Source organism: Rattus norvegicus, chromosome 10 (assembly GCF_021556685.1).
Source record: "Rattus norvegicus strain SHRSP/BbbUtx chromosome 10, alternate assembly SHRSP_T2T, whole genome shotgun sequence".
Classification (NCBI taxonomy): domain Eukaryota; kingdom Metazoa; phylum Chordata; class Mammalia; order Rodentia; family Muridae; genus Rattus; species Rattus norvegicus.
This window is the reverse complement of record NC_141543.1, coordinates 71,151,136-71,164,532: the sequence shown is the minus strand read 5'-3', so window position 1 is coordinate 71,164,532 and position 13,397 is coordinate 71,151,136. Positions and strand designations below refer to the sequence as shown.

Sequence of the window (13,397 nt, the reverse complement as noted above, 5' to 3'; positions counted from 1 at the left end):
ACCAATTGAGCTACACTCCCTTCCCCCAAAACTGGAGGTAAAAAGTGTTCTTAGGCATGAGCTGAATGGCATCCATTTGCTTACCTGTGATGGCTGAAGCTTGAGACTCTTGTTCCGTCAGTATGGAATAGCCTAGATAGCCCAGATACTCCAGACAACGCTGTACATCTAAGTAGGTTGTGAGCCTAAAACCAGGAAGTTACAAGGCTTATGTCCCAAATGAATTTTCACAGAAAAAAATTCTAATAACTAAAAAATCAAAACAAAACAAGCAAGCAAAACCTACCTACTAGATCAGCTAGTACTTGGCAGGCTGCTTTACTTTCTATGTGTTCAACCATGATTCTGTATGTGTCTGCATGCACATAAGTGTAAAAGTAGTGTGCACATGTGTGTCAGAAGACAATCTTTGGTATCCTTCCTCAGGAGCTGTGTACCTTATATTTGAGACCTCTCACTAGCCTGGAATGCTCCAAGAAAGCCAAGCTGAGGGCCAGTGAGGCTCAGGGATCCACATGACTGTCTCTACCCTCCCTGAGGGGATGAGATGTGCATACCTTACCCAGACTTCATTACATGAGCTCGTAAAATAAAAACTCAGGTCCTTCTAAGCACTTTACTAACTGAGCTCGATCTCCCCAGTCTTTCCAACCACACCCTTTCCTATACTGCCATGACTACAGCAGGGCTGGTAGGTAAATAAAGGATAATTCCTCTGTTCATCCGCCACAGAAACCAAGCCTGTGCAAATAAACTTCTGTACAGATGAATGCTGGCACAACCTACAATAGGGATGGATGGATGGATGGATGGATGGATGGATGGATGGATGGATAGACGGACGGATGGACAGACGGACAGATGGACACACACACACACACACACACACACACTTTCCAGGCTATCATAATGTCCAGCACACACCGACAAGGCAAAAAGTAAGCAGATAAGAGATGATTTGACAGAAAAGAAAAAGCACCCCCTGAAAATACCCGAAATTGCTTAGGGGTGGAAGAGTTTGGGATGGAGCTCAACTGATTCAATCTTTAGTTTGATCCCTAGCAGCATAACAAAACAAAACAGAAAAAACCAAGAATGGCATGAAAAGCAGGTCTTCATGAGGGTTAGGAGTTCAAGGCCACTGTCAGCTACACAGTTCCAGGCCGGCTTAGGGTATGTGAGACCTGGATGTAGAAAATGGAGATAGGGCTGGAGAGAAGGCTTAGCTGCCAAAGGCTAGGCTCACAACCAAAAAAAAAAGGACAAGAAAAGGGAGACAGGGGAGGGAAGAAGGGGATGGGTAGAAAGGGAGGGCTGGCAGAGAAGAAGAAGAGAACAAGAGAAAATGTTGAAAAAGTCAGTCTCAGGGATCTTTCCTTAACACATGTACATCTCTCTGGAAAAATCAAATTTTTTTCAGCATCATGTAAAAACAGAATTTCTTCAGTGGTTTTGCCACAATGCCGAACATGTTCTAAGTAGGTTTTAGACCCATCTTTATTACGTTTTATAGAAAATTAACTAAAAATCATTTAAAACAATGAATGCAAACTCTAGTGCCCAGTAGAGCATGCTTCTTCCGTTGGTGAAGGCCCGTGAAATAATAACCACAGCTCCACTTTTCTCAACCAAACAAAAAGTTACACAATTTAGTTTCATTTTGATGTAATGTTAGTATTTCCTACAACATCACTGAGAAGAAAACAGTCCTTCTTGACAAACTTGGGAAATTTTCCAGTTATCTGAGACATGCTGCTTAGAGGAAGTTACAATGGAAAGATGTCCCACGTTTGACAGGCATACACAATGCCACATGCGATAGACACACCATCACCTAAGAGTACGTGACTCCAGAACAGAGAGGCAGGCGGGCGCTATACTCACGTCCACTGGGAAAGGAATCCCTGGTAGGTTATCCAGCCGCTTTCATTTGTACAAACTGTGTTATTTACATCTGGTCCCCAAGGTATGTAAGGGAAAACTTGAAATAAATCTTTGAGTTCATCAGGTGACAAAGCACAGTCTCTGTCCTGAAGACACACAAAGAGGTAACACAACTCAGAAACCAAGGGAAGTCCCCAAACAAGTCACCTCTCATCCAGTAAAATCATGCTACGAGAAGCACATTCCGAAATAAGAACTCCTGCTGGCTGTAGTGCCTGCCTTTAATCAGAGGCAGAACATCCAGGACTACACAGAGAACCCCTGTCTCAAAATAAATGAATTAATAAATTATATAAAATGAGAAACTTTTCTCTGTTTTGTCTGATTGTTTTTTGAAGCAGTGCTGAGATTAAAGGTGTATGTCACAACCACTGGTCCTAAAATAACAACTTTTATAAGAACTTTTATGTTTCATTAAGACATCTCCTCACATTATAAAGCAGTCTACAGGAAAACTAGACCTTTTCATCTTTAAATTAAAAGCTTAAAGTCTGGGAGGCATATCATAAACACTGGGTAACTCAAAGGGTAAAAGAAAATCATTCATTGAAAAATCTTTACTTCGTAATATTTTACAAAGTAACATAAAAACTATGTACTTTGGAAAACTGCAGGAGAAGGCTTACCAGATCATGTTTGTCAAAGGTGCTTTGAAGAAACAAATATGCATGATGATTTAGTTCAGTAGTGCAATCAGGAGGTATTTTTAGCCTGTTGATGAAAAAAATTTAAGAATAAATCATTAATCAAATATTAAAATTTTACTTGAGAAATGAATTAAAAAACTGAAGCAAATATTCCTGTGGGATGACAGCATCAATAGAAATACTTTCTCTGGAGTCACAGAGGCACTCTCAGGGAAATGTCTCTGGGATAGTTATGGCATTCCTCAGAAGAATTATTAGGAATGTTCACTCCAAAGACACATAGACATATTTTTTTCTAAATGTTATTAGGGCAGGTTGAAACAAAAACTATGCAAATAATTCTGATTATGGGATGGAATATGGCTCAGCTGGTAGATGCTTGTCTATGCACATAGCCCTCAGCTTGATTCTAAGAACACAAACTGGATTCTAAGCTCACGAATGTCTGTAACTCCATTCCTGGGGACCTGACATCCTGACACAGACATACATGCAGGCAAAACAGCAATCCCCATAAATAGTATGATAAGAAAGCCGGGCCGTGGCCGAGGAAGTCCACATTAGACTTTACACTTCCATTATTGAATGCCTGTTACACAGAACACACGGAAAGAACAACGAGCGGTCAGTATTAGGGGATGAGGAAGGCCCGAGTGCGGGGAATGGACAGAAAGCTAATTGTTTTTCAGAGTTTGCCTCTGTTGTGGATTTTTCATTTTTTGGTGGTAGATAAGGGCATAAAAATATACAAAATGGTGTAAATCACAACTAGGGGCTTATATTAATAGCATTGAGTTGAAAATACTGAGATATTCTTTGACAAATGTCAAATGCAGTGAGCTAGGTGCTAGAGACAAAACAAAACTTATGCTTCCTACCTTAGAATTTTTTTTAAGTATTTTTATTTATTTACTGCTTTAGAGTTTTTTGTTTGTTTGTTCATTTGTTTTTACAACAGGGTATTATTAAGACATGACTGGCCTGGAGCTATACAAACCATATTGATCCCGGATTCTGAATCCTGACTCAGCCTCCCAAGTGCTGGGAAGACAGGAGTATACACCATCAAGCCTGACTAATTTTTATTTTTAGATATTCAAGCTAGTTCATGTCAACTTGACACAATAAACTCCTATAGAGGAGAGAGCTTCAATTGGAAAAATGCCTCTAAAAGATTGGGTAACTCTAGTTTTACCTTACAACGATGGTCTATAGAACATCAGAAACTCTTTCTTACAGCACATTATGTTGGTATACACTAGTAACCTCTGTCTACTCAGTCTCTTATACTTGTTTCTCAGTGATCAAATATTTAAGCAACTCCCTCTGAGTAAGGACATTTGTTTGTCTCCCACGTCCACCTGTTTCACTAAGCACAGTGTCCTCAAGTTCCATTCACCTTGCGACAAATAACAAGATGCCATTCATCTTTTGGGGACTAGAGAGATGACTCAACAGTTAAGAACCCTGGCTGTTCTTATGTGACCTGGGTCCAGTTCCCAGCACTTGCATGGCTGAACACACCTATTACTCCAGTTTCAAGGGTCAAATACTCTCCTTTACCCTCCATGGGAACCAGCACACTTGTGATGCACATGCATACATGCAAACATTTACGCACATAAAAAAACTTTAAAAAATTCTATCCTTTTTCATGTCTGAATAAATAAATATTCCATTAAGGAATTTCTATTTATACATCACTTTAATTTTTATTTATTATTAAGTGTGTGTACGTTGGGTGTGAGGGCACATGTAGCAGAGGTCAGAAGACAACTATGTTGAGTCAGTTCTATCCTTTCAATTTTATGTGGATTCTGAGGTTTGAACTCAGGTAACCAGCACCTTCATTTGCAGAGCTACCTAGCCTCAGTGTACTAACAATGAGTGCAGGTGTGTCTCCTGTGATTCCATGTCTGTGGCTTATGGCATCAGCAGTAGGAATGCCGGGTCCTACGGGTTTCTGAGACCCTCCACACTGTTTCCACAAAGGATGAGCCCCTCGGTGTTACTACCACACTGAGTCAGAGGTCTCACTCCTCTGCATCCTCCACTGTTTGCTTGCTTGTTTCTGGATTTGTTATACTTAATGGCTCCCTAATTCTAAGGAAACATATTCAAGTGGGAAGTCAATCACAAAGGGCATTTTTAGGACAAGATGAGTGTGTGTGTGTGTGTGTGTGTGTGTGTGTGTGTGTGTGTAGGGGAGGGATGATGTGAATGCAGGTACCATGAGTGTGTGTGTGTGTGTGTGTGTGTGTGTGTGTGTGTAGGGGAGGGATGATGTGAATGCAGGTACCATGAGTGTGTGTGTGTGTGTGTGTGTAGGGGGGATGATGTGAATGCAGGTACCATGAGTGTGTGTGTGTGTGTGTGTGTGTGTGTGTAGGGGGGTGATGATGTGAATGCAGGTACCATGAGTGTGTGTGTGTGTGTGTGTGTGTGTGTGTGTGTGTGTGTGTGTGTGTGTATGTGTGTGTGTGTGTAGCGGGGGATGATGTGAATGCAGGCACCTGTAGAGGAACTGGAGTTTTTAACCCCTGAGCCACCTCTCCAGTCCTCAGAAGCAACTTCTTGAAAGAGTAGTAAGTAGGGGCTAAAGATGCTCTGTAGGTAAGAGCACTGACTGCTCTTACAAAGGCTCCTGGTTTGAGTCCCAACATCTACATGGTGGCTCACAAGCATCTGCTGTAATTACACTTCCAGAGGATCCAATACCCCTTCTAACACCTCTATGGGCACCAGACATAAACACGGTAGCACACAGAAATGCAGGCAGGCAAAAAATCCATACAAATAAAAAAAAATTAAAGTAGTAATTGGAACTGAAGAGATAACTCAGTGGGTTCAACCCTCCCCTCCCCCAGCAACTATATAAGAAGTGGGATGTAATAACAGAAGAAACTGTAACCCTGGGCTTGGGCTTGGGCTTGGAGAGATGGCTCAGTGGTTAAGAGCACTGATTGCTCTTCCAGAGGTCCTGAGTTCAAATCCCATCAACCACATGGTGGCTCACAACCATCTCTAATGAGATCTGATGCCCTCTTCTGGTGTGTCTGAAGACAGCTACAGAGTATTCATATATATAAAATAATTTTTTTTTTTTTTTTTGGTTCTTTTTTTCGGAGCTGGGGACCGAACCCAGGGCCTTGCGCTTCCTAGGTAAGCACTCTACCACTGAGCTAAATCCCCAGCCCCATAAAATAATTTTTAAAAAGGAATTTTCTGGCCTGGCAGGGGTGGCACATACCTTTAATCCCAGCACTTGGTTAGACAGAGGCAGGCGAGTCCTAGGCCAGCTTGATCTACAGAGTGAGTTCCAAGTCAGCCAGAGCTACGCTAAATAAAGGGAACCAGAAAGTTGTCTATTCTAAAATGTTCAGAGTTCCAAAGTTGAGAAACTACCTATAATTCTAAATTAGTCACAAGACACTTAAAAGTATGCATGTAGTAAAATTTAATATCAGGTGAAATAAATAGAAAGTTGAGGCACATACAGGGGGAATAAGTACTCGGGCGTCAGATCCAGATCATCATCATAACCAAATCGTCGAAGCACAGTCCAAGTGGTCTCATGCCTCCCCCTCTGGATAAAAAGTGTATGTAAAAAGAGAAAACCTGAAATAAAGTAAATCAGTAAATACAGTTGATGTGAACACTGCAACTGCGCCAGGGAGACAAGCAATGACGGGAGCTGGGGTTGTGAGAACGAAACAGTCTCCAGTTGTCGGAAAACGGACTCACTTCAGACTCATTTCCTATTAACACCCGGCTCAGCAAGAACAAGCAATGGACAAAGGGACAAAGTTACACCCCAAGGAACATACTGACAGCCAGAGCTACAAGATGAAAGTGAGAATCATGCTCACGTCTCCTGGCTCACTTCTATAATAAAAAAGTCTAGGCTCTCAGTTCATGTTTTTATGACACCATGACCCAGCGATATACTCAACAAGGAACACTAAAACTGGCAAACCTGACTAACATATGCCGTCCCTCAAAGTGACCGTTGCCAAGACTGCTTATGAGTACTAAGATGTCGGCTACATGTGTCTCGCTCCCTCATAGACTGTGCCCGATCTGGCCGACCTCCCTTCCTCTACCTCACAATGCTAACATTTTACCAATGCTAGCATTTCCTTAATGTATAAATAATTCTATTTGATAATATTAAGGCTGAAGGGGTGGGGGGTGGGCTAGAAATACACCTGAGTCCAGGGTGCTTGCTCTGCATGAGTAAGGACCTGGGTTCCAAGCAGCTGGGGAAGGAAGTAATGAAAACACCAGCCCTACCTCTGAGTGTCAGCCCACTGTCAGCCACACCGTCACTTAAGTGCTTTCTAACCACATTCTTGACATCTTCCAGAGCTTGGGGAGCTAAAGGAGTGTTGAAACAAATTCTCTAGCAAAAACATAAAGTAAAATACATTTAAAAACAAACCAGAATATAAGTCCACAAAGAATATAAAACTGTAATAATCTACAAAATCAAAGACATAAGAAACAAATCAAAGCAGAAGGAACAAGTCAGTGCTGCCTCTATTCCTATTATTTAAGGGAAATGTGTTATACTCAAAGGAAGGAGCCAGCGGCACTCCCAGTTCTGCTTAGAAACACAGAGATCTTTGTGTGGTCACATAATACAAACCCCAGAAAGCAAAGTGATTTAGAGTTCACCATTCTTCATACACCCACTGAATACCATGGCATCAAATTATCAAACTCTCCGTTCCTAGGAACAAGAGCTTTTCATATCTTGAGATTCGCTAGTTGGATGTGATAGCTTTACAGATAAGGGAACAGGTTACTTGGTGGCTATTGTTGATTAAGCTGATAATTCTTTATCTGAAGCAAAACCAGCTACCTGAAAGAAGTTGAGCTCAGCATCATTCAGAGTGCCATCATTATCTTGGTCAGATATTTTAAATATACGAGTGAGGGCTTTTATACAAGCTGGTTTCATCTATAAGACAAGGAGAAATCAAACAAAATATTTTTTTAAAATACAATTTTCACAAACACTGTGAAGAAAACTTCTGGTAGCTTTTACTTTACACCAAAACCTGGTAAGATGGAAAAACGAACTAAAGCAAAGCCATTTATTTACACTTTGTTTAGTCAGAACACCATGACTACGCCACCAACTCAGTCCTCTAACCTCTGTTTTCATCTTGTGCGCGCCATGCCATGGTGCTTACGTGTGGAAGTCAGAGACAACTCCGGCTGTCAGGCCTCATCTTTGGGCTTATTTAAGACGGGGTCTAGAGCCTGCTTATGGGGATTCTGCTGCCTTTGCTTTCCATCTTGACAGAGGAGCACAGGCCTCTGCACGCAGCCTCATGTGAGCTCTGAGGGTATGAACTCAGACCCTCACACGGGTGCAGCAGACACTTTACCCCCGGCAACCTTCTCAATATAAAGTAACCTTCTCTTACTTTATATTTTGAGCCAGAGTCTTACTTACTAAGCCCAAGCTTAGTATCCCAAGTAACTGGGACTGGACACCTGCCCTAGCAGGGCCAGCAAGGTCCATGATTTCTATTATAATCTCATTCTCTTGCATTCTCTTTCCCCTTCTCTCCCAACTTCCTGCCATTCCTGCCCCTGCATGGCCAGCAAAGCCAAAACTTTTTATATATTTGCCTGACCCCCTTTCCCGGAAATATAGTTCAGCCTGGTCTCAAACTTTGAATTATCTTGCCTCAGCCTCCTGAGTACTGGGATTACAGGCACATACCTGTAATCAGTCCATCAGTCCTGGCTCTGTGTCTGCTCTGTGTGTGTGTGTGTGTGTGTGTGTGTATGTGTGTGTGTGTGTGCGCGCGCGTGCATATACATACATGTGCTGGGCATCAAATCCAGGGGCTTCCTACTAAGCAAGCACTGAGTTATAATCTTAGCTCAAAGAATTCAATTCCTTGATTTATTCCATGCATATATTAAAGTTCAGTATAAATGAAATTATTCACAAATAAGTTACAAAAAAATCACTTGTGACTTTTACTAACTTGCTATTATAAGATTATTTACATTTTGAAAGTGACTCTTGTTTTTTGAGATTGGTAAAATATATAAGTAACGGTGACAGAAATGTATCTTGGCAACCTTCTTAATTATCTTAGGATATATAAAGGACAAAATATCTGACTACCTAAGAATAAGGGTCATGTGGCTACTGAGACAGCTCAGTCAGTACTTTCAGCAGAAGCATGAGGACCTGAGTTTAGATCCATGGAAGCCACATATAACATCCAGGTACAAAGACCCATGCCTGTAAACACAGTGCTAGAGACAGGCGAATCCCTAGGCATGCTGGCCAATCATCTAAAAGAAACAGCACGCTGTTTACTGAGAGAGCCTGTCTCAAAAAGTATGACGGAAGAGCAACTGAGGAAAAGACACACTGACATTAATCTCTGGTTACACTATGCACACACACACACACACACACACACACACACACACACAGTGAGAGAGAGAGAAACAGAGACAGAGACAGAGACAGACAATAGACACAGAGCCAGGGCTGATGGTGTGTGCCTGTAATCCCAGTACTCAGGAGGCTGAGGCAAGATAATTCAAAGTTTGAGACCAGGCTGAACTAGGAAACTACACAAAGATCCACAGGCTTCTACAAGGTAATCATTGCCAGTAATACTTTAAAGAAAAAGGAAGGGTAGGTGGGAGGGAGGGAGACAAGACAAGATTCTGGAGACTGGTAATGTAGCACAGTGGTAGAATGCTTGGGTAGCATGCCTGAAGCTATGGGTTCAATCACCAACACTGTGTAGGAAAAAGAAATAACACAAAGATATTCATTCATTCATTCATTCATTCATTCATTCATTCATTCATTCAAGACAGGATTCTTCTATGTCTCCCTGGCTGTCCTGGAATCTGCTATGTAGACCAGGCTGGCTTTGAATTCAGAGATCTACCTGCATCTGCCTCCCAAGAGCTGGGATAAAGGAGCATACCATCACACATGGCAGAAAGATTTTTGAAGTTTATTTAAACTTGAAAATAGGCTCATTCATATCACACACACACACACACACACACACACACACACACACACACACACCCCAGTAAGAGTGTATCGTATTCAATGCAAACTTCAATAATGTAAGGTCATTTTCGTTTTTCTTTTTTTTCTTTCTTTTTTCTTTTTTTCTTTTTTTTTCTTTTTTTCGGAGCTGGGGAACGAACCCAGGGCTTTGTGCTTGCTAGGCAAACGCTCTACCACTGAGCTAAATCCCCAACCCCTTTAAGGTCATTTTCAATACAGTCTTGTCGTAAGACTGCCTATTGTGTTTTACCTTTGGTTTCTGGAGGTTTAATCAGAGAAATCATGGCATGGTGAAAAAACATATTCATTAATTTATGATGTCGTTCCTGTGACCATCCAGAGCAAAATGGTAACAACAGCTGTGACCGTACTCCAAAACTGAATGGCAGAACTTTGGGTTAGCAAAACATCTCAGCAGCAGAGTGCCTGCCCATAAGCCTAATTTAGACCATTAGGACTGATGTGGTGAAAGAGAACCAACTCCCAAAGTTATCCTCTAACCTCTAACTCACCAACACATAGACAGACAGACAGACAGACAGACAGACAGACAGACAGACACACACACACACACACACATATGGAGGGGGGAGAAAATTATTTTAAAGGAATTATTTTATTATTTTTAATTGTATGTCTGTCTGCCTGTAGGTTTATGCACATGGTATGGGTGCTGGATCTCCTGGAACAGTTACTGGCAACTGTGAGACACTAGAGAAGTAGGCACTGGGAACTGAACTCTGGTCCTATAGAAGCAGTGCATGCTCTTAACCTCTTAGTTATCTCTCCAGCCTCCAAAAGAAAAATTCTTAACAAACAAAAAAAATTTAAAAATTAAAAAAAATTTAGGGGCTGGAGAGATGGCTCAGTGGTTAAGAGCACCTGACTACTCTTCCAAAGGACCTGAGTTCAATTCCCAGCAACCACATGGTGGCTTACAACCATCTGTAATGAGATCTGATGCCCTCTTCTGGTGTGTCTGAAGACAGCTACAGTGTACTCACATACATAAAATAAATAAATCTTTAAAAAAGGAAAAGAGATTACATTGTTATATTTTGTTGTCCTTCTGTGAAAGCATGAGGTTCTGAGTTCAATCCCAGCAGGTGTGTAAAGGCCTGGCACTGGGACTGGAGCCTATAATTCTAGTGCTGGGAAGACAGAGGCAGGAGAGCCTCAGGGATCACTGACTAGCCAGTGTAGCTGAAATGGCACGCTTCAGGTTTAGTGAGAGACTCTGCTTCAAAAACTAAGGTGGGGGTTGGGGATTTAGCTCAGTGGTAGAGCACTTGCCTAGCAAGCTCAAGGCCCTGGGTTCAGTCACCAGCTCTGAAAAAAAGAAAAAAAAAAAAAACACAAAACTAAAGTGGAACACAGTTGAGGAAAACATCCAATGTCCACCCCTGCCTCAAGATATATGTGCATACACATATACACATAACACTATACCTGACAGACAGACAGACAGACAGACAGACAGACAGACACACACACACACACACACACACACACACACACACACAGAATATTTCCAAAAATAGCAGTAGCTAGAATGATAGATGAAACAGAATTTCCAGCTGTGGCTACTAAGTAAGACCTTGCCCTATCCCCCAAGGAAAAAACCCCTATTAAGATAACACCTTAGAGCACTTAAGTTTCCTAACAATTTCTGACTTGGATGAAAAACACATCATTACTTATATTTCATCAGATTACTATTATTTGTTTTATTTATTTGGTTAGTTGATTTTTGTTGTTTGTTTTTCAAGACAGGGTTTCTCTGCATAGCCCTGGTTGTCCTAGAACTTCCTCTGTAGACCAACCTGCCTCTGTCTCCAGAGTACTGGGATTAAAGTCATGGGCATGGTACTATTACTACACTTTAAGGCAAGCTCTCAAAACTCAGGAATTCAAGGTCATAAAATCCTTCCTGTGTCTTTTTAAAAAAATTCTAGTGTAAGCTTAGACTGAAAGCCTGTACACATAAAAAACAATATATAAAAGTTGAAATTGTATGCTGTTTTATTAATTACTTAGATACACCTAAGACCTGAGTAGCAGATGGTGTGATGTCCAGGCTTTACTAAGGGACTAGGGGGAGGGTGGTGCAGATCATCAGATTAGCACAACTAATAATAGGCCTAGGAGCAGAGCAACCATGAAAGAAAGAGTTCAGAAGACAATGAGGGAAGACAATGCAACACTGGGGTAAAGACCTCAGGGGCAAATCCCTACAACTGAAAAACATTTTCTGAATTTCCTAGGCTATAAAATATAGCACCTAGCTGGACTGGGACAAAAATGCATTTCTAACCAGCTAACTTTGGTGAGATAAATCTAGGAAACACTAGATTAAGCATAAGTTTGAAAAACTAACAGAATCATAAACCAGGAATAACATCCCCTCTTAAAAGAGCTAAAGAGCTGTGGTTTTTTGTTTTGTTTTATACATATCTACACTGCCAAATACTGATACAAAACATGTATGGTTTTTGGTTTGCTTCTTTTTCTTTTCTCATTCATTCATTCTATCTTTCTTTTATTCGTTTGTTCTTTCTTTTTCTCTCTCTCTTTTTTTTTTTTTTTTTTTTTTTTTTGAGACAGGGCCTGTCTATGTAGTCCTATCTGTCCTAGAACTTACTCTGTAGACTGAGCTGGTCTCAAAGTCAGATCCTTCTGTCTCTGCCTTAAAGTTCTGGGATTTAAAGTATGTGCCTCCATACCTGGTTGGCTGAGCATTATGTTGTGGTTTTTATTGTTATTACTATCTTTATTTCTTTACTGGTGGAGGGGCATGACTGTGCACATGCGTGGAGGTCAGAGGACAAGCCTTAAAAGTTGGTTCTCGGGGTTGGGGATTTAGCTCAGTGGTAGAGCGCTTACCTAGGAAGCGCAAGGCCCTGGGTTCGGTCCCCAGCTCCGAAAAAAAGAACCAAAAAAAAAAAAAAAAAAAAAAAAGTTGGTTCTCTCCTTTCACCATGTAGGTCCCAGGGAGTGAACTCAAGTGAAGGCTTTGTGGCAAGGGCCTTTACACAATGAGAAATCTCACCAGCCCCACAAATGTGATTTTAGTTAGGAAAATCCATCCCTTGGGCAGCATCTATAGAGAGGTGTTAGACTCCACCCATGGCATCTGCCTTTTGAGGATGTGACTGCACTGCAGACTCAACAGCTCTAGTCAGAGGTTAAGAGAAAACTAACTACAGTGTTAGATGGACTGGGAGATTCTGAAACTCTTGGGATTGCATCAAAGCTTAAAAAGCAATGTGGGGACTGTAGCTTTGCTACTGAAATCTCCTTGCTGCTTGTCTTGTACTGGAATGGGGTGTGGCATTTGGGAACTGTCACAGCACACTGTGCAGTCAGCACTAGGCAGCAGTGAGGCCAGACAGAACTAAACAGCACTGCTCAAACTGCCGATGGCCGCCATAGACATAAACAAAGATGGCTGATACACAATCTGAATGTAATATGGTTTTTATATATCACAAAACACGATTCCTTTGATTTTCTTCAAAAATAAAAAACACACGAAATACATTTATAGCTCAAAGATTGTACAAAATTAAGAATAGGCCAAGTTTGGCTAATGGGTCTCAATTTAATAACTACTGTGTGCCTATGTGCCTGTGTGCCTGTATATGTGTGTGAGTGTGTGGTTATGTGAGTGTGTGTGTGTGTGTGTGTGTGTGTGTGTGTGTGTGTGCATTTGTGTCTGTCTGTCTGTCTGTCTGTCT

General features: G+C 41.3%; 1 protein-coding gene across 18 annotated transcripts in view; it reads right to left on the bottom strand.

The window, feature by feature from the left end:
- The window catches only part of Rhot1 (ras homolog family member T1), a 63,769-nt gene that overhangs the window by 18,239 nt on the left and 32,133 nt on the right, over positions 1-13,397 (bottom strand). For all 18 annotated transcript variants that reach the window (XR_015630608.1, XR_015630609.1, XR_015630610.1 and 15 more), the window contains exons 9-14: positions 7,456-7,554; positions 6,885-6,993; positions 6,089-6,209; positions 2,571-2,655; positions 1,885-2,030; positions 85-185 (exon numbers count right to left, since the gene is read on the bottom strand). Coding sequence is in view for 15 of the 18 variants with exons in the window: in XM_087572029.1 (XP_087428155.1) it covers positions 85-185; positions 1,885-2,030; positions 2,571-2,655; positions 6,089-6,209; positions 6,885-6,993; positions 7,456-7,554 (661 nt within the window). In the remaining 3 variants the exon portion in view is untranslated. The remainder of the gene's footprint in view (positions 1-84; positions 186-1,884; positions 2,031-2,570; positions 2,656-6,088; positions 6,210-6,884; positions 6,994-7,455; positions 7,555-13,397) is intronic.